An 18494-nucleotide genomic window follows, 5' to 3' on the forward strand; every position below is an offset into this window, starting at 1 on the left:
TCGTGTGTTTCCGAATGAAGCGTGGTAGTCGGGGTTATTGTGTTCGGTAATCGATTAGTCTCAGTCGGGTTTCGTGCAGAGGCGTTGTTTCAGGGTCACAGCGACGCGACAGAGAGTTAAACGTAATCCCGCGGTGTGGGAGATGTTCTGGGATAAAGTGTGCGTGCGGGGTTCTCGCTCAGGAGAACGGTGGCTGTCGCCTTTCTATATTGCCATTTAAAAAGACGCCGATGTAGCTGGCTGCCACAGTCGATATTCGATCGTCGGTGTGAACATTCTCATACACACATGAGAGCGTCGCCTAGTCAATCATGTAGCTGCTGGCGAGATGAGACATTTCTTAAGAATAAGCCAACCATGCGTGACCCAATCTATTGCAAGTTTTTTTTTTCTGGTCCCTTGTCGTAGTTGAATGCGTCCTACTCGTGTAAATACAATATAACATACCTACTCGTATAATGGTGCCGTGTTCAGACGTGCTCAGGTCGTGCTTAGACAGTGCTCGTACAGCGTATTGCGTATTGCTCGTATTGCTTCAGCGCGTGCTCGCACCGTGCTTCATGTCGAGCTCAGGCCGTGCATTCGCTGCCCTTAGACCGTGTTTAGGTCGTCGGTGTCGCGTGTGCCGCCCTGCCCTCTGCCCGACCCCGCCGACCTCTGCCTCACAGTTCCGGGGATTGGTGCATGCAATGTCATGAGGTACAGAGGGACACTGCGAAGGCTGGATAAGCCCTCGGTGGTTGCAGGGATTGGTGCAGGTCCGGTCATGTGGTCAACCGTGTACTGGCTATAGTTCTGTTCACATGATGTTAGAAAAGAATAGCGCGCCGTGTTTTTGTCGAATAGGTTTATTGAAAACCCCCATAGGTTCTCCCGTTGTCATTGTTTCACTTTCATCGCTGGACTTACAGCTTACAAGTCATGGATCCGCATGGTATCCGACGTCACATTCGCTCGATGAAACACATGCTGGCCTATTAGACTGTCTCTCTCCGACACACTGGTATATCAATCGCCGTCCTTACGTCCCCGTAACGCCAGTCTCAGCGGGCCACAGCCACGCCCATGGAGACACATCTGTCTAAACTTCTGTGTATGCGTGGGAGACGACCATTGGGCGCGCTGGCTAATACAGCCTCAGCCACCTGTATGTACGTGCGTGCCACGTTTGGGCGGCATTGGCGGGGGCGGGGGCGGCCACTTGGCCGTTAGGTGAATGCTATGAACCGACGGACGCCGTTTGTCAACCGACGCTGTGTCGGTTGACGGTGGAGCAGAGCTACATTGGACATGGGACTTGTGCTTTGGTGGAATGAGGCGCGGCGTTAGGACTCCGCAGATAAGGCTGCATGACCTGAAATAGACCGAGCTCAGCTGGCCATGATGAGCCTACCTGGGCTGAATTGCCACGATAAGAGCTCGCGGCGAATGTATTAATGCTGCCTGAGAGGCGGCCGTTCCAGACATCAGTACACACTTTGTTACAGTGACCTTATCCCAGTCACGCCTCGGGACCTTATCCTGCGGCGGCCGAGCTAGATTGTCGGCAGCGCTGAGTTTATGGTCGGCTCTGTGACTTCTTACTACAGTGGAGGAGGGGGAGGGCACAGAGCGCTCCGCCTGCTCTGCCTTGCCGTGTCGTATTCTGCGTTCTGCCGTGTGTGGCGCTCCGTCAGTGCTTTGTAATCGCGACAGTTGTTAATTATTATCGCTCTTTTCCTAATGCTGTTTAGTAGCCCGTCCATGGATTTGGCCCGGGACCTTTGGTGTCACATTCGAAATCAAGGTAGGTAGGGATGAATTAAGAAACACATAATTAAATCCAGTCAGACACTGGGTTCGAAGCCATTGGCTGATTGTTTTTATTTTTGCTTAGTTTAGGGACAGCTTTTTGCGACGTAGCCACAGCTGATGCATGTAAATGAAGCCAGGCCGGCGGTAAGCGTGGCGACCAGTACCTATGCTCGCCTGCGCAGCCAGCCGCTCCAGTCCTCTCCGCTGCCAAGAGCTTTCATTTGCCGGAACGATGGCGGGGGCCAGGGCGGGGGCGGACCAGTGTTGTCATGGCAGACGGCCAGTACCAGGGTGTCATCCAGGCCGAGCCAGCATCGACGCAGGTGGTCGCCCGATCCAGACTGCAACAACGACAGAGGCGGTCGCCGTCGCACCCAGCCCAATCCAGCGGTCGCCCGATCCAGACTCCAGCGGGGACCCAGGCGGTCGTCCGATCCAGACTCCAGCGGGGACCCAGGTGGTCGCCTGATCCAGGCTCCAGCTGCGATAGGGACTGTCTCACGCTGCTGGCTCCCGTCCCGATCCAGCGGTAGCGGAGATTCTGGCCTGCCCCGATCGCCCCGGGCACTTCGTTTAGCCCGCCAGCGCCGATCGGCGTAGGAGTCGCTCATTTCGCCATTCTGTCGGCTGCGAACCCACGTCCGCCAGTCTAGTCGCATGGGTCGCTTTCACCTCTGTGCCGTATTCCATTTCCATTCGCTCTGTTTCCCGCTCTCCCCTGATTCACAAATCAACGGCTTGGGAATCCAGAGCCTCCGGTGCTTAGTATACGCCCAGGATGGAACGGTCGCTTCTATTTTCGTTTGGCTCTGACTAGGTGGTATGCTGGTCGGGCTGGACTGAGTTTCTGACTTTGGTGGCTAGTTCAGCTAAATTCATTTTGGTGGCCTCAGGCCTGTAAGTTCAGTGTACAGTGTATTTTTGTGAATTTTCATCAGGCCGGAAATGGACTTTCATAGCTAATATACAATCCATCAAAACAGAATGATTAGGTACATCTGCGAGTAATGAGTTTTGAATATTCCGTTCTTTGGATCTCAAACGCGCATGTTTCGCTGTTATTCAGTGGCACCATCCTTTTCCATATCGCTCAGGGTCGTCCAAATCACAACACTCCACTCAGCCCGCGCACGCTCGTGACGGCCGCCCCCGATTGCATGCTATGCGTGCGTGTTGACCGACCGGGGTCATCGGTAGTGCGTGCCGTTGGCGCTGCGCACCAGACCGCATTATACACGTCCGTGCCCGTCGGCTGTGCCTGTCGGCTGTGGGGTCAGACAGCCTGTGGCGCAGACAGGCGCTTGGCCACGGGCCCGACAATGAATCACCGTCCCGGCCCGGCTGAATTGACCGACTCCGATGGCTTCGGGCCGGTCGGGCTTTGCTGACAGTGCCTCTCGTCTGGCAGGCCGCGGTAGCATGACGGTGGTTTAGTACTTACAATGCTGTTAGGTCGGGACAGCTTTATGTTTTGTCGTGATTTGGGGAATGAAGCGGTCTAAGCGCCTGATAAACAACAGTTTCCTCGGTAAAGCTCGATGTTTTGGTGTTTTGATTTGGTTGGGAATTGTATACGGACGTCGGAGGCGTTGCCGTTCCGACTTCCGGCCATCTATTTTTGTAATCGGATCGGTTCACGGTGCACGATGAAAGCATACTTTCGACTTTGCGTTTGGGCCCGGGTGTAATTACGCGCGTCGATTAGAGGTGGCAAAAGATGACAATTTTGGGAACCAGACTCGAACCAGACCCGGCTGGACATTTCTGGAACCAGTCAGACCCGGTCTTAGTTGGAATCGGAACCAGTTGGACCCGTTCCCCAAAAGTCAATTAATACAAACTAGTAGGTATCATTAGTTGCATCAAGTAAAACAGCCTATTTCCCACTGGGAATACTCACGAGCTATTGTGTGCAAAGAAACATTCACTTCATTCACTTAATATTTTGCAATAATCATGTAGTGTGCAATATGTATAGTTTATGGAAGGACCCGGTTGGACCCGTCAGAAAAGTTCCAGGAACCGGTCTGGACCCATATGGGTCCAGACTGGTTCTTGGGACCGGGTCCTCGGGTCCACATTTTGCCACCTCTAGCGTCGATCACGACTCTCCCGCTCTCGTCACCGTGTCCTCGGCCAGTGGCACTTGGCGTCGACGGCGGACCCACGCGGCCCGTCGTCCGCCCTCCCGCTGCTCGCCGTCGCCGGCCAGTGGCGGCTCCGGCGGCGGCAGCGGCGCTGTCGGGCGGTGGACGCGTGCCGACGCGCTGGCGGGGGCGGGGGCGGGGGCGGCTGGCGGCCGGCGTAGGCGGCGCCGCCCGCCCTGGCCGCCCACCCACAACCTGCACTACCTGCTGGCGACGTTCGTCTCGCTGCTACTGCTGACAGTGGCGTTTGTTTTGTTCAAAAAGTGGGAGCGGTACCTGGCGTCGCCTGCGACGGGACGTGGCCGACGTGACTCTGGCGGACCCCAGCTGCGGGATGAAAGCGAGCTGTCTGACCTGAAGGTAACCGCGGGCTGTGCTCAGCCCGATCCGACCCGGTGTGCTGTGTTTCTTGATCCGATCCGGTCTCGAGTCCGACCTGGCTCGGTCTGGCCCGGTGTGGTTCCTCTCCGAGCTTCTGTGTGCCGCGCCCAGCTCAGTGTGTTGTCTGTGTGTGCGACGCTGGCTGGTCAGAAATAACTCCCGCGCACGGCCGGCCGCCTGCCAACCGGACGGCATCCGCAGTGGCTCTGCCTTGGTTCACGCCTCGCCGGGGCCGCTAAAACGCAGCCAATGCGTCCAGGCTTGGCAGCTAAAACACTGCAAGACGTGGACCTGACCTTGGGATGACGTTAGCCGTGAATTAACCCATGGGATGATGCTAACTAGCCCTGAGATGACGCTAATTAGCCTCAGATGACGCTAACTGGCCCTCAGATGACTCTAACTGGCCCTCAGCTGACGCTAACTAACTCATGTTACGATGCTGGCTCACGTGAGATGGTGCCAACTAAGCGAACCCACATTAATTGACCGTGATGCTGTGGTGAACAGCCGTGTCGGTGCTAACTAACCACACCACGGTGCTGCTTGAGTTGGTGTTTGATAGGTCATTGATAGTGAATTGGGCCTGTTGACAGTAACCATTAAAGGTAGTGTGCCACCTTTGAAAGATTTCCCGTTTTATTTTTCCTAGGATAAGAAGCTTCTGTTTTTACCTAATATCGCAAAAAAATCAAAAATGGGCCTGGAATAGTGCCTTTTTCGCCTAAAAGTTTATCGGTTTTTAGATATGTATAACAACTGTAGTGGGCTCACCTGCAAACAGGCGTCGGGCAACAATCGCGAATGCGGCGCACTTGTGACAATAAGCAAAGGTCATTATAGTGTTACGACCATACGACGTACGGGAATGAGTTATCAGCTGTCTAATCGTAGACAACACAATGTCGAGCCTTAAACTGTAAGCCTGTATTGGTATTGTTTCTTAAATTTGGCTGTCGAACATTAATTTGTGGTTTGAAATATGATTTTATGTAAAATAATTGATATGAAACAGCCGTCTCTTAAGTTATGACCCCATTACACCACACGCAAGTGGCAGAAATGACAATGATCAGCTGACGCATTTTTCTTGGCCGAAGTCAGAGCGCGCGGCCCGACGCACCACGCGTATTTGGAAATTCCGACCTCGACGAGCATCAGAAGCCACCTAACAGGCGTGTTCGAAACCGCAGGAGATGATGATGAACGGGTTTATCGAAACTTGATTGGATGAGCATATCGGTAATAGCGATTTCAGTGTGTGCATTTATTGTTCATAGTGGTGTGAAATGTGGTTGGGGTACGACCGACAACCCGTCGGGGCGAATTTCGCACTGGGGTACTCAAAATTTGAAGAATTTAAGACGTTTCCATGAGTTTTGAAGGTATGGATAAGTTCTAAAAATCCGGTTCTCCTTATCTGGGCCATTAACTCCATACGGTCCAAGAAAGCTGGCACACTACCTTTAACGGCTGCTTAACTCGTGATACCGGCTGACTTTGGCGGGGAGTATAGTAGGACTGACTCAACTGGCATCTAACTGGATTGAGTTTTCTTTGACAATTACATCATCCCTCTTCAACTGAGAAGCAATCGCTGGGCTGTTTTTCTTCTCCGGCTGACTCGATTTGTTACCGTCGCTTTTGGCATTCTGCATTCTGTTGCATATTGAGCCGTAACGCTGAGTTTTTGTTAGTGTTGCATTTTTTCCAGTGCCAGCAGCCCTATTCAATGACTACATCTCTCTACGCCCCACTAACCCAGAAACTGCCACGAACGTGCCACATGGAGAGATTGCCCCCGGGCGGGATCTGTCCAGAATTCTGTTACCATGGGACCTGACGCAGCATTCCCTATTCGTTCTCTTCTCCGGTGCCGAGCTGCCAAGCGGTGCCAAGCGGTGGACAGAGTGAACTCAGCAGAGCCTGAATTAAACACGACGACTCAGTGTGTTGCCATGACGACTAAGGTCGTAGTGACCCTCGTTCGCGGGTCGCTCGTTGACGTCAGGACGACGTAAGCGGATGGGCATATAATGAAGTGTCAAGGGTGCTGTAGATACGACTTAAGGTTGCAGAAAGTATAAATATTTGATTTTCTGACTCATAACTGGTCGGCTGATTATGAACTCCATTGCTTGGCCAGTCTGTTCAAATTTCATGGCTTTTCTTGCAAATGTCTTTTAAAATATTCGAGTCCGTGGCAGCACCGGGTGCAGATTCAGGGCAAAATTTTCCTTATTGAAGTAGTGCTACTCGCATCCCACCAATGTACCACAGATGTATGTACATACATACTGAGTGGCAATCACTGTCATGCCTGCTAGGACTGCACTCGGCCCCTTAGACGATTTTGTGCTACCCTCCAAATATGTCGTCTTCCTGCAGCTGTTGACATAACCCAGCCTCTGTCAGCGCCGCCTACTATAATATAAGCGGCGCGTAGCCCGTTATCATCCATCTGGATAACACAAATTCCTGCTTTATGAACTCAGCTTCCGACCGACGCGAGGGACCATGCCTCCGGTGCCTCGTACTGAGTGCAAACTGTGATCAGTGGCGACATCTGTATCTGTCCGCAGGAGCCTATTTCTCCGAGTCACCGCCGGTCGGCGCTGCTGTCGGATGCGTCGGTCTCGTCCACGGCCGCCGGCTCCTCCAGCCGGAGGTCGCGGCTGGACAGCTCTGGAGAGACGGGCGGGGGCGGGGGCGGCGGACGGTCAGCCGCCCGGCCGCTCGGCCTCACCGGACTGAGGAACATCGGAAACACCGTGAGTGCTGACACAACACAGCTGCGGGAGAGGAAGTTTCGGCGTGACAAGTAAAGCTTCAGTGAACTTCTGAGCCTCCCTAGCTGAAGTTTATTTGAATTTGACGTAGAGGTGGCATAATCCAATTAAATCGTCTAACGTAAGCTAGATGTAGCTATTTTTTGCATAGTAAGTGTATTATAAATTATCGGGTACCACTGATTTGGCATGATCAATGAACATAACACCCATTCGGGGATTGAAATCTGACTGATGCAGCAGCTTGGGCTGATTCACATGTAGCGCCTCCGTCCGTCCGTTTGCCGGCAGTGTTTCATGAACTCGGTGCTGCAGTGTCTGAGTAACACCAGGGCGCTGCACGACTACATTCTGCGGGAGGAGTACACCGCGGACATCAACACCACAACGTCCGCCATGAAGGGGGCGCTCATCAAAGGTAATCACACTGAGGTCTGGGGAACGGCAGTGCTGCCCCAGTCAACTCTGTCATGACAGTGCCCCCGCTAGGAATGAAGGTTGGATGGAATGGTGAGTTTATGTTGCCTATCGACACTCTGATGCATCATTGTGAGTATCAGGACAGATTTTAGCCTCTTCTTTTGTATATTTTCTACCTTCTCGGTACATGGGATAGGTTGCCCCTTGATGAAACGTTTCCGACGGTGACTGTTTCTGACACCACCACCGTTCCGTGCTTCTATCCTCAGGATACTGAAATCCTTCTCCTCCACGCCGCAACCCCCCCTCCGGGCTGGACAGGCAACGTTATCTCATTCGGGCTGCTCCCTTGGAGCGGCACCGCTGCTCCCGAGGGAGCGCACCCCGTAGCCAGGTGCAATGAGTGCCTTGGGGCTGGGTGGCCTGTCCTCTGGACGGGCTCAGCCCCGGCGACTCACTAGGGTGCCTGCCCAGACCAATGTCTCCCCCTTTATCCTATCATCCTCCCGGCTCTGAAATGGTCTCATTGGACCGAAAGGGCCTAACCCAACAAAACAAAACAAAAAAGTCTGTTTTTGAAGATTCGTCGGCATATTCATTGTTTGAAGATTTCAACCCGTGTTACCTAGCCTCTGACCGCTGACCCCGACCATTGATGTCCATCGATTGACTTCTGAGCTCTGTCTCCGTGTCCCTTTTTCTTAGTCCCCGTGATCCCCGTGATCCTTGACTTATGTCCCCCTGACCCGTGACCCCTGATCCTTGACATGTTGACTGCCGATCCCTGACCGTTAAACCTTCTCTTGCAGCTTTCGGCGCGCTGATGTGTGACCTCTGGAAGCGTTCCGACGAACCGGACCGAGTCCTAACCACGGCACCGTTCAAATCACAAATCCAGCGCTTTGCACCGCGATTTATGGGATATCAGCAGCAGGACGCCCAGGAATTCCTCCGGTGAGTGCCAGGGCGCCCCAGGAGTTCCTACACAAGGAGTGTGAACACGCCTCCGCACTCCTACTGTGAATGTAGTACTGTAAATGTCAGGAGGCTTCTTTGATGAATGTCAAGACGCGCAGTAGCTCTGCCACGGAATCCACGCTTATTCCTTCATTTCATCCCTGGTCGAACCGTGTGTTATTGGGTTGATAGATGGCAACACCAAATGTGGTTGATGCTGGTCTAGGATGATTGTCAATCGTGCTGTGGCGCTGTATGCGTGTCTCAGTGCCCGATATGACCCGTTTCAATACCCCGCACTGTCGATATGTGACTGACACTGCCCTCTGTCGGCAGCTATCTGCTGGAGGGACTTCACGAGGACGTGAACCGGGTGACGAGCCGGCCCAAGCCGATCACCACCGACATCGACGACTCGCTGAGGTCAGTCCCACAGTCAGTCGATGGTCTAGATCGGATAGACACTGAGTTTTTACCCGGGAGCTTTCAGTCGAAGTGTAATATACAATGGTGCTTGCTTTTTTTTAAATAATGCAAACAAAACAAGTTTGGACAGAGTTCAACATTGGCACGATCTGATGATAACCGGGTGTTGTAAAATGTATCTCATAAACGTGAACTCAGTGTCATGAGGCATCATTGAATATTAGTTTTAGTTCTGTTGCCAACGTTTGACTGCCAACGCATAATAGCCGTTTTCACGACGGCCATCTGGTACACATTTGGTGCACATTTGGTGTAGATTAGGTGCAGATTTGGTCAAATTATGTGCACTCGCCGGATAGCCCGTCGTGAAAGCGGCTAATATCACCATACGGCAGTGTACTTACCGGCCTATGATGTCTGCTTTCAGCGCCAGCCAAAAGTCCATGGAGGCCTGGAAGCGCTTTCTGCGCCTGGAAAACTCCAAGTTTGTCGACCTGTTTGTGGGCCAGCTCAAGTCTACCCTGCGGTGAGTGAAGACACCACCACGGGCTGTTTTTTTTGAAAATGCGGTTTTTATTAGCATCAGAATTCAGAGACAACATCCTAGAACCACGAGCTGTTTTAGCGGCTGTGTCATGGTCCTAGGCAGATCGTTTCCCGGCGGCTTGGTAGGTCTCGATATGCTAAAATTTGGACATAATGATGAGAGACGGGAGTAGGAACATTGTTGAAAAGTGTACATATTTTCGATTGGCCACAGCGTTCTTTCCGTTTCTATTTTCATTTCGCAGTATTCTATGCCTCAAGCCGTTTCCGGCACTCTGCCATTCAGATGTTCGAGCCTACCATTACTGATCAATGATCATTGTCAAACTAACTCGGCACGTCACCCAAACGTCTGGGTATGGCTTCTCCGATGTCCTAGCGTGCGCTGCACACCCTGCCATCCCTCTTCACAGAGTGTTGCCCCCTCCCACACACACACCAATAGGTGACAACCCCCACCAATGGGTGACAACCTTCTCCCTCCTCACAGGTGCACAGTGTGTGGCCACGCGTCTGTCACCTTTGACCCGTTCTGGGACCTGAGCCTGCCGATCCCGTCTCGAAGCGGCCAGGTGCGCCTGCAGGCCTGTTTCGACCTGTTCACCAAAGAGGAGGTGCTCGATGGCGACGAAAAACCGGTGAGAAATCTCCCAGAATTTATAAGTGGACTAAGTTTTGTAGGAAAATGAGGGAACGGAGGCTGGTGCAAAGCTTTGATCAAGAGTCGTTTGGCGTTGATGTATAGTGTAATTAAATCCCAACTAGCTGCATTTCAGTGGGATTGCACTGGTGCACTCAACTGGTGAGTCTCGATTGTAGCAACCGTTATCACAATGCACTGTGCATGCTCCTAACCTCGCTGTCTCTACCACAGACGTGCTCAAAGTGCCAGAAGCGCCAAAAGTGCACCAAGAGCTTCTCGATCCAGAAGTTCCCGCGCATCCTCGTGGTGCACTTGAAGCGGTTCTCACCGCAGGAGAGGTTCCGCGGGAAGCTGAACACCACTGTCGACTTTTCGGTGAACGGCCTGGACCTGTCGCCCTACTCGGCCGGACAGACGCCTTGCCGGTACGTGTCAGGGGCTCAGATCAAAGGGGGCGAGAGTCGAGGTCGGGGTTTTCGGGTTTGGCGGACGGCTTTTTGGTGTTAGGTTATGGCTCGAGGTCACGGTCGGGTTTGAACTCGGTGTCGGGTATAAAAGGCAAGGGGGATCAAGGGAAACTAAACTAGATCAAGACAAAGTAGTTTGGGGTCTTGAGTTAGAAGTCTGAGTCCTAGTCGCGGTCGTTTTGACAGTTTTAGTGTGATAGATCCGTCCCTGGACTGGCCTCCGTCCCTAGACTCGCCCCTGCGCCTGCCCGTGTTAGAGGTGGCAAAATGTGGACCCGAGGACCCGGTCCAAAGGACCAGTCTGGACCCATATGGGTCCAGACCGGTTCCTGGAAATTTTATGACGGGTCCAACCGGGTCCTACCATAAACTATACATCTTGCACACTACACATTATTGCAAAATATTAAGTAAATGAAGTGAATGTTTCTTTGCACACAGTAGCTCATGAGTATTCCCAGTGGGAAATAGGCTGTTTTACATGATGCAACTAATGACACCTACAAGTAGTTTGCATTAATTGACTTTCGGGGAACGGGTCCAAATGGTTCCGATTCCAACTAAGACCGGGTCCGACTGGTTCCAGAAATGTCCAGCCGGGTCTGGTTCGAGTCTGGTTCCCAAAATTTTCATCTTTTGCCACCTCTAGTCTGGACCGAGCACTGCTGTGTGGACGGGGGCCCGCTGGTGTGGGATATAACATTTAGGATCGTGCTGGGGTTGAAATTTGATTTCAAGGGGTATCGGTGTCGTCGGGTGTCCTCTGAGATGACGGATTATCCGGATTAATGAAGTAGTATTGGCGTAATGTGCTTTTATACGAACTTTATATCTCCCTAACTGCAATCACTAACCATATCCCTCCTGCGTTGCCAGGTACAACCTGTACGGCGTGGCGAACCACTCTGGCACGCTGTTTTCGGGACATTACACGGCCTACTGCCGCCACCCGTACACGGCCGAGTGGTACGAGTACAACGACTCGCGGTACGTACCGACAGGCCGTCACAGACTCGGGAGTATGTGACGGCTCAGTGACTTGTGGGGGCGATGGGAGGTCATGCGATGTTGTAGATTAGCCATGGCCTACAAGCCGGGCATATGCATTTATGAGGAAGATTATGCTGGCTTTGATATGACTCACATGCCTGAGGTACCACTCTGGAAGAAGTTGCTGTCTCATATCGCAATCACTCCGGCTGTTCCACGACAGAGTATGTAATGTGACGCCCTCTTCCCTCCGTCTCCAGGGTCCATGTGATGAACCAGAGAAACGTCAACAGCGGCGAGGCGTACGTGCTGTTCTTTGAGCTGGCCGGCTCGACCCACGTCTAGTCGTCTGGTCTCGGGAGAGGAGCCCCCGCTCGTCACCCGCTCGGGTCCTGTCTAGTCACGCTGACCGGCGCACAGTCCGCCGATTTATTTTTACACGCTGAAAATCGACTGAGTTCGGCGAAATGCGCGGCGTCTTGTGCCGAGTCTGTGATTGGTGGACGCGATCTGCTGGCGAGCCGTGATTGGCCGCCGCGGCTCGGCGGTGAGTCGTGATTGGCTGGCGGAGAAAGGGTCGGAGAGTCACGTGACCGGCTGCTGCGAGCGGGTCACGGATCGGTGCAATGGGATTGGTTGTTACTGTCGCGAGCTGAGGTCTGATTGGTCGCCTCTGGTGCCTGAGGCCGCCTTATTGGTCGCCGCTGATGCGCGCTAGTGCCTGATTGGCGGATGCCGATGCAAGCTGGCGCCTGATTGGTGGAGCGCTGTTTGAGAAGGATGACGGCCATGCACGTCACTGTTACGAATCCGCCGGGTTTTGGGGATTGCTGGCGAAACGAAGCTAGAAGTGCGCCTGTCTACCTGCCCTGCGCCGGCGGGGAGAAATCTGCGTCAGTTTTACGGTCGCGTTGTTGAAATTTGGCGCGTGCGGGTCAGACCGCCGACCGGACGGTCAAGCCGGGCCGTTCAAATCTCTAGTCCCGTTGTTGATGGCTTTGTTAGCGATCCCCATAATATTGTGCCCGCGCTCGCTATGTGACAGTGAAATAATACAAGTGAACGGTAACCCAATGTCTTTTGCCGGGCTGTTACTGGGCGGCTAATGTTGGCATTGCGAACAGTCTCGGAGACGGCCTTTTTCTTCCGATCTTTGATAGACGACATGTAGGTGCTTACTGTTCCATATTATGTTCCTGTTCAAGGTTATGTGACGCCGCTGTTATGTTGCTTTTCTTATGAATAGATATTGATTCATGTTTCCCTGTCATTGAACTTTTTTGTTCTTTATCGTTATGGAACCTGTAACGTAGGATCGATTCATGTTTCCTTGTCATTGAACTGTTTTGTTCTTTATCGTTATGGAACCTGTAACGTAGGTAATAGCTTATGACTTTTCAGTATTCAATAGCGGCACATCAACTTACTGCGCACTGCGCAGCGTTATCAACGCCCGGGGAACTAAGGCGGTGAACACTATCTGACGAGCTATTTTAGCGAAGGTCTTTATGGTACTCTGAATATGCCGTGAAAATAAGGAAGCGCCTGAATGTTGTATTGACTGCCATTGCGACGCATGGTGGGCACTCATTTCCGTGAACTATGGGCGTAATGTGAATTGGCGCATTACACGGACTTCTAAAGGTAATGAGTGATTGAACCATGCATGCTACTGAGAATGAAAATCAATGATGGCTTCACAGTTTGGTAAGCCTACTGCAGACAATTTACACATGGTCATGTGCAATGTGCATCGTATTTCTGCGAAAAGCACATAACGACTGCGGTATAATAACTTTCCATCGCCTTTCATGTGTATCTAACCATTTCATTTCCTCATCATCGCCCATCATGTGACGAGTGTGTACCATTGGGTCTTTGTGTACCTTCAAAAGCCAGCCATATTCTAGCGAAACTAACGAGGGGCCATCGCTGATAAATAAGTTTACACTCCTATGTCCGTGAGCGTTCTTTCATTCCAACACATTAGCACCAGATATCGACATTCTCGTATGGCGTCAGTCTGTCGCAGTCTGTCGTCAGTCTGTCACAAGACGCTGTGCCGCACTGTGGTCTTTGCAGGATCGTTCGTCGTTAACCACGCATCAACTCGCAGCCTCATACAGCTAGTCTACAACGGAACGCTGGCTGGTCAAGTCCGACCTAAATCTTTGGTCATGTGGACGCACACGCGACTGCTGCGGTGCGTACTGCTGGTCTGCTCACTACTAACCCTCAGTGGTCTTCACGAGCCTGAGCAGCAGCGGCGCACGTGGAAGGCCGGGCGTCTGCTGCCGCTGGCTCTCTTTCTCACATCCGTGGCCGCTAGTGGACTCCACTGTCACGGATCGCCCGGTGGTCAGGATCTGCTGTTTAGTCTTGTGATACTGTGCGCCATCTGCCACGCGCTGGTTGCTCTGGTGCTTCTACTTCGCAATAGGCGTCGACTGCACGCCATTCTGTGTCGACTGGAGACCCTGGAAACCGCCACTGCTCTCTGTAGTAGATCAGGCGACCACACCACCGTGTACTGTCAAACAGCCCTCCTTGGAGCTCTTTTCGGCTTGGAGGTGTTCACCTGGATAGCAAGCTTCTTCGGCTCTGACCCGCTGGCTCACCCACGATACCTGATCCCGTGGGCGGTACCAGTGGCTCTCCGCGAGCCACCCTGGTATGATGTGATCCTCGGAGTTCAGGTGGTCATTGTGGTGATGCTAATAACACTGCACGTGACGCTGGATGTAGTGCTGGCTGGTCTTGCTGATGCTCTGGCCGTGGTTCAGCTTCGTCTTGACAGGTACTGCAGGATGTACGTGAGCAGTGCTGAAAGCGGCGATGTTGCAGTTCTTGAAGACGACACCAAATCGAACGCAGGCCTGCCTGTAGCTAGAAATGATGATTTCTGTCCGCTTGCTAAGCGTCCCAACTTGTCTAACGCGGAATCCCCACCAAAACTTTGCTGGACCTCGTCTCTGCCTCATCGAGTCGTTCCCTCTGAGTCTTCACACACTTCTCCGGACCATCCAGATCCAACCCCCGATACGCCCAGCTCCGGCTCCTCTAATGCCTGTCAGGCGGCGGAGCGTCTGGATCGTCTGGCCTCCTTGTACGGCTCAGCACGCCGACTGGCTGCCGACTGCTCGTCTCTCTGCTCCCTGCCTGCTCTCAGTATGCACAGTTCGGCTGCGGGCGGTCTGCTAATCGGAGGCTACCTGAGCACAGCCGGTCCTTCCCTGTTCCACGTGAACACCCATCTGGTGTTCCTCTTGTCTATGACGGCGCGGCTGGCGGTGGTAAACTGTGCGGGCAGTCGTCTCCTGCAGAGCGGCCGCAGGCTACAAGAGGGACTGGCGGCTCTGCGGTGGCCGATGCGTCCGACAGCGACCGCTCGTCTCCAGCTGCGGCAGATGATGGAGTGGAGCCGCCACCCGCCCGAGCTGGATGTGTGGGGTCTGTGCACCGTCCAGAAGAGCACCGTGCTCTCGCTGTTCAGCTTTGTTCTCACATACTACGTCATTATGCTTCAGTTTAAGGTCGGCTGACGGCGGTGACTGGCCGGCACGGTGGACAATGGCTGGCCCTCTGATCGAAGGAGAGCTCACGTTGTGATTTTGTGCACCTTCAAGTGAGCTAAAGCTCACCGCTGCAGAGCTGCGTCTATAAAAAGCTGGATATGTGCTTATATGCGTACTATAAGCACGTCTCCAGCATTTTTAGACGAGCACGATGGTGTTCGTCCAATGGGCACTCACTCTTACTACTATCATAAATATAAGCCACTGCAATACTCCATGTGACATGTGAATAAAAAAACATGATCGTATTTCATTTAGTACCGATCGTGCTTACCGATAAATCGGTATTCTTTATTTGAACGTTTGAAGCCTAACATCGTTGTTTTAGTGTCGGTTTCTTGCTAAAGTCAATATCACCTAAATATATGTGATTTAAATCGCATGCACACACGATGGAGGCTCTCACCAACGACCGTGTCACCGTCGTAACCGAGGCGTGAAGCGCGGTGCTCCTGCACCATGCAATTCTGTTGATGCTCTGAGTAGCGTGTGGCATGTGCGAGCATATGCGCGGTGGACTAATCCATCACGTAAGACCGACAAACTTGATCAGGATGGTTCAAACATTTTATTTCACACTTCGCTGGGTCATTTGATAAGGGAATTCAGTTACTGAGTCTCGGCCCAGAAGAGCTCCGGGTGCTCCTGGCGCAGCTGCGCGTACTCGGGGATCTGGGAAGGAGCCACCGGCAGGAAGTCGGCCTGAGGCTGATAGCCACCCTCGTTGGCCCGGTACGACACCGAGTAGGTGTTGCCGTCGTCGGCGAGGAAGGCGTAGGAGCCCTGGACGTCGATGGATCCCGTCTCGGGCTCCGGGCCGGGTATAGACTGGCCAGCCTCGTCAGCCTGAAAATAAGAAAACAAATCGTGTAAAAGGACGTAAATATTGAAATAAAAACTATTTCGAAATCAACAACAATTGAACTTCGTGAGAACTTTGTGCACCTAACTGTATGCCCGAGGAGTGTCATGATCTAAAGTAGCTAGAGTTTCGAAACTCACCCTCTGTCCGTTGTCGAGCTCGTAGGCGTACTGGTAGCTGCCCTGGTCATCCTGATCGAACGACTGGCTCAGAATCTTGACCAGAGGCTGGTTCTGAGGGGCGGCGGCGGCCACAGCCACAAAGGCGAACAGAACAATCTGCGGATAAAACAAGATAGCATTGTCACAAGCCGGCAAAATTCATTTGCATATGTTCGGACATGATTGAATAATAGATTTTATGAGACCTGTCAAATGTGCATTGAATATTTCACATTTAATTGCAAATAGGAATATCAAAAATACCTTACAAAGTTAGTAAATGATCATAGTTTTATTGTGCATTGATATTTCCATGATTCCATTCCTTATTTACTAGAATGGCAAACATTTAATTGTCTCAATTTTTAGTCTGTAACGTCTCAACGTATCAGATATAACTTCTCAAAAGGGTTCAAATTATGTTTTATGAACTCAAAATGATTTTACAATGGGTTCTTCTCCCCTCTCCTTACATTTTCTCCTTACACTTTTGTGAGACGGTTGACCCCAGCACCCGATTAGGCGCAGAAAAGTAACGGCTGTGATAATAGTCATAGCAGAAAAAGCTAACGTTTAGTTAAATTATATGCATTTTAAACTAAAACAGCATAATTCAGGTCATATTGAACTAGAAAACAGTCGTGGCATTACCAGCTTCATATTTGTTGAGTTTGTGTTCCTGAGCGAAGTAGACCCCGTCTGGTATTTCAGGAGACTGATGGCTTCTCACCCAACTCGCCACGCTTTATACTCCGATGGCCGAACCGGTTCGGAAGGCCAGGGACAAGGTCAAACCCGTACCGCTCAGCTATTTCTAGGTGTCATCGCTGGTTCCTGACCGGAGTCCGGAGGAGCACCCTAGGGAAAGCTCGTGCTGCGAACCCCCGCCGGACCTATAACCTATCCTGAATATGCCCCATGGGAAGAAGGGGCACACAGAGAAAAATTTACCCCTCTACCGGTAATTTTACACTTATGGTTACCGGTATCCCGATTTCTCCGGATATTAAAACTCGGACAGAAATAATTATACACCATTTATTTTGGGTCCCTGTACACCTATGGTTCTTTTTACACACATTGTAGCCAATGTACCTGATATGGGTTTACAGTACCATGCAGATTCGGGTACCATTACCCAGAAGAGAGGGTACCTCTACCTAACAAACCAGAATCGGTGGTGTAGGGCTACTCTACCAGCATGTTTTTCTACTACTTGTTATTGAAAAACAGGTACCTGTAACAAGTAACATGCATGAACTCGTACGGGTGTATAAGTACTTAAATGTGGTTTTCTGACTCCTTATTTTTTAAAGGTAGATTTACCTTTTGTGAGTAATTTTAACAGGGGGCGTGGCCTAGGTCGCGCATGCGCAGAAGGGTGTTCCTCTCCACCAATCATCGTTCCGCGTTTTGTGTTTGGCGCGCACGCTTTCAGTATGAGCCAGTTTGAACCGCCGTTGCCGGCGTGGTGGGTGTGTGTAGAGGCTGGGAGCCGCACGGCGAGTGCTATTCGCGTTTCACGCGGTTTGTTGTGGAAGTGAGCTACGTGACTTTCTTTCCCGGGCGAGTGTGGTGGTGGATCGTGTTGTGCAAGGGCACCAAGCCTTCAAGTCAACAAGAAACAGCACTGGGCTGGGATGTCAAGAAACGCGGTCAAGGAACAGCACTGGGATCCAGAGGCCAGGCCAGATCCTGGCTGACTGCAACGCTGAGTATCGGCCAGCGTCAGGACAACCTAAACCGGCCGACAAACATGGGGATCGACGACCGAACAAGCTAACTGCCAGGGCCGTCGGAATCGCGCATTGCGCCATAAAAGTGGAGTGTCGTACGCGGTGTTACAGGTACGAATGGGAGTATAGACCTTGCATTACGGGACGGTGCAATGCTCACCGGTCGGTTGACCGCCAGCTGACGACAGCCGTAGGCGGGAAGGGACTGCGTCCACATCGTGAGAAAAATCTGATTATTTGTTTGTCATGACATGTTTCCTAATTAAATCGATGATCTTCATCCGGTTCCAGGGGTGTCGATTTTTCAAAATGGTTGGGGGTGCTCAACCCCTGCACCGGGTGAAAGATTGCAGCTTTGCCATGGGGCACAACCGTGCAAGGCATGGTTGGGTATCCCCATAAGGTACTGATAATCACGGGATTTCCCCCCCCCCCCCATCAGGTTCAGGGGCCCATCGGGTTATTCGGGCCTGAGGGGCCCTGCGGCGCCAATTGGCCGCTGAGGGTCCACGTTGGCTATATTTAGACTCAGAAGGGCCCCACAGGGCTCGTAAGAACACCTCATGGGCCCACAAGTACCAACATTAAGATCTCCATAAG

At 52.1% G+C, this 18494-nt stretch overlaps 2 protein-coding genes across 6 annotated transcripts in view; one reads left to right on the forward strand and one right to left on the reverse strand.

Annotated features, from left to right (window-relative positions):
* Nucleotides 1-12629, forward strand: part of LOC122387114 (ubiquitin carboxyl-terminal hydrolase 2-like) — a 45488-nt gene extending 32859 nt beyond the window's left edge. For 2 of the 4 annotated variants that reach the window (XM_043376987.1, XM_043376988.1), the window contains 10 exons: nucleotides 4206-4301; nucleotides 6905-7093; nucleotides 7403-7529; nucleotides 8341-8485; nucleotides 8825-8911; nucleotides 9342-9440; nucleotides 9951-10098; nucleotides 10335-10528; nucleotides 11447-11557; nucleotides 11821-12629. In XM_043376987.1, the coding sequence (XP_043232922.1) occupies nucleotides 4206-4301; nucleotides 6905-7093; nucleotides 7403-7529; nucleotides 8341-8485; nucleotides 8825-8911; nucleotides 9342-9440; nucleotides 9951-10098; nucleotides 10335-10528; nucleotides 11447-11557; nucleotides 11821-11905 (1281 nt within the window). In that variant the 3' untranslated portion in view covers nucleotides 11906-12629. The remainder of the gene's footprint in view (nucleotides 1-4205; nucleotides 4302-6904; nucleotides 7094-7402; nucleotides 7530-8340; nucleotides 8486-8824; nucleotides 8912-9341; nucleotides 9441-9950; nucleotides 10099-10334; nucleotides 10529-11446; nucleotides 11558-11820) is intronic. The other 2 variants (XM_043376990.1, XM_043376991.1) reach the window with 1 other exon arrangement.
* A 3060-nt stretch (nucleotides 12630-15689) lies between these two features.
* Nucleotides 15690-18494, reverse strand: part of LOC122387087 (larval cuticle protein 65Ag1-like) — a 29780-nt gene continuing 26975 nt past the window's right edge. Inside the window, exons 1-3 of one of the 2 annotated variants that reach the window (XM_043376925.1) lie at nucleotides 16810-16833; nucleotides 16138-16275; nucleotides 15690-15981 (exon numbers count right to left, since the gene is read on the reverse strand). In XM_043376925.1, the coding sequence (XP_043232860.1) occupies nucleotides 15745-15981; nucleotides 16138-16275; nucleotides 16810-16818 (384 nt within the window). In that variant the 5' untranslated portion in view covers nucleotides 16819-16833 and the 3' untranslated portion in view covers nucleotides 15690-15744. Of the gene's footprint in view, nucleotides 15982-16137; nucleotides 16276-16809; nucleotides 16834-18494 lie in introns of those variants that run through there. The other variant, XM_043376924.1, reaches the window with a different exon arrangement.

Source organism: Amphibalanus amphitrite, unplaced genomic scaffold (assembly GCF_019059575.1).
Source record: "Amphibalanus amphitrite isolate SeventyFive unplaced genomic scaffold, NRLGWU_Aamphi_draft 000273F_arrow, whole genome shotgun sequence".
In the NCBI taxonomy this organism is placed as follows: domain Eukaryota; kingdom Metazoa; phylum Arthropoda; class Thecostraca; order Balanomorpha; family Balanidae; genus Amphibalanus; species Amphibalanus amphitrite.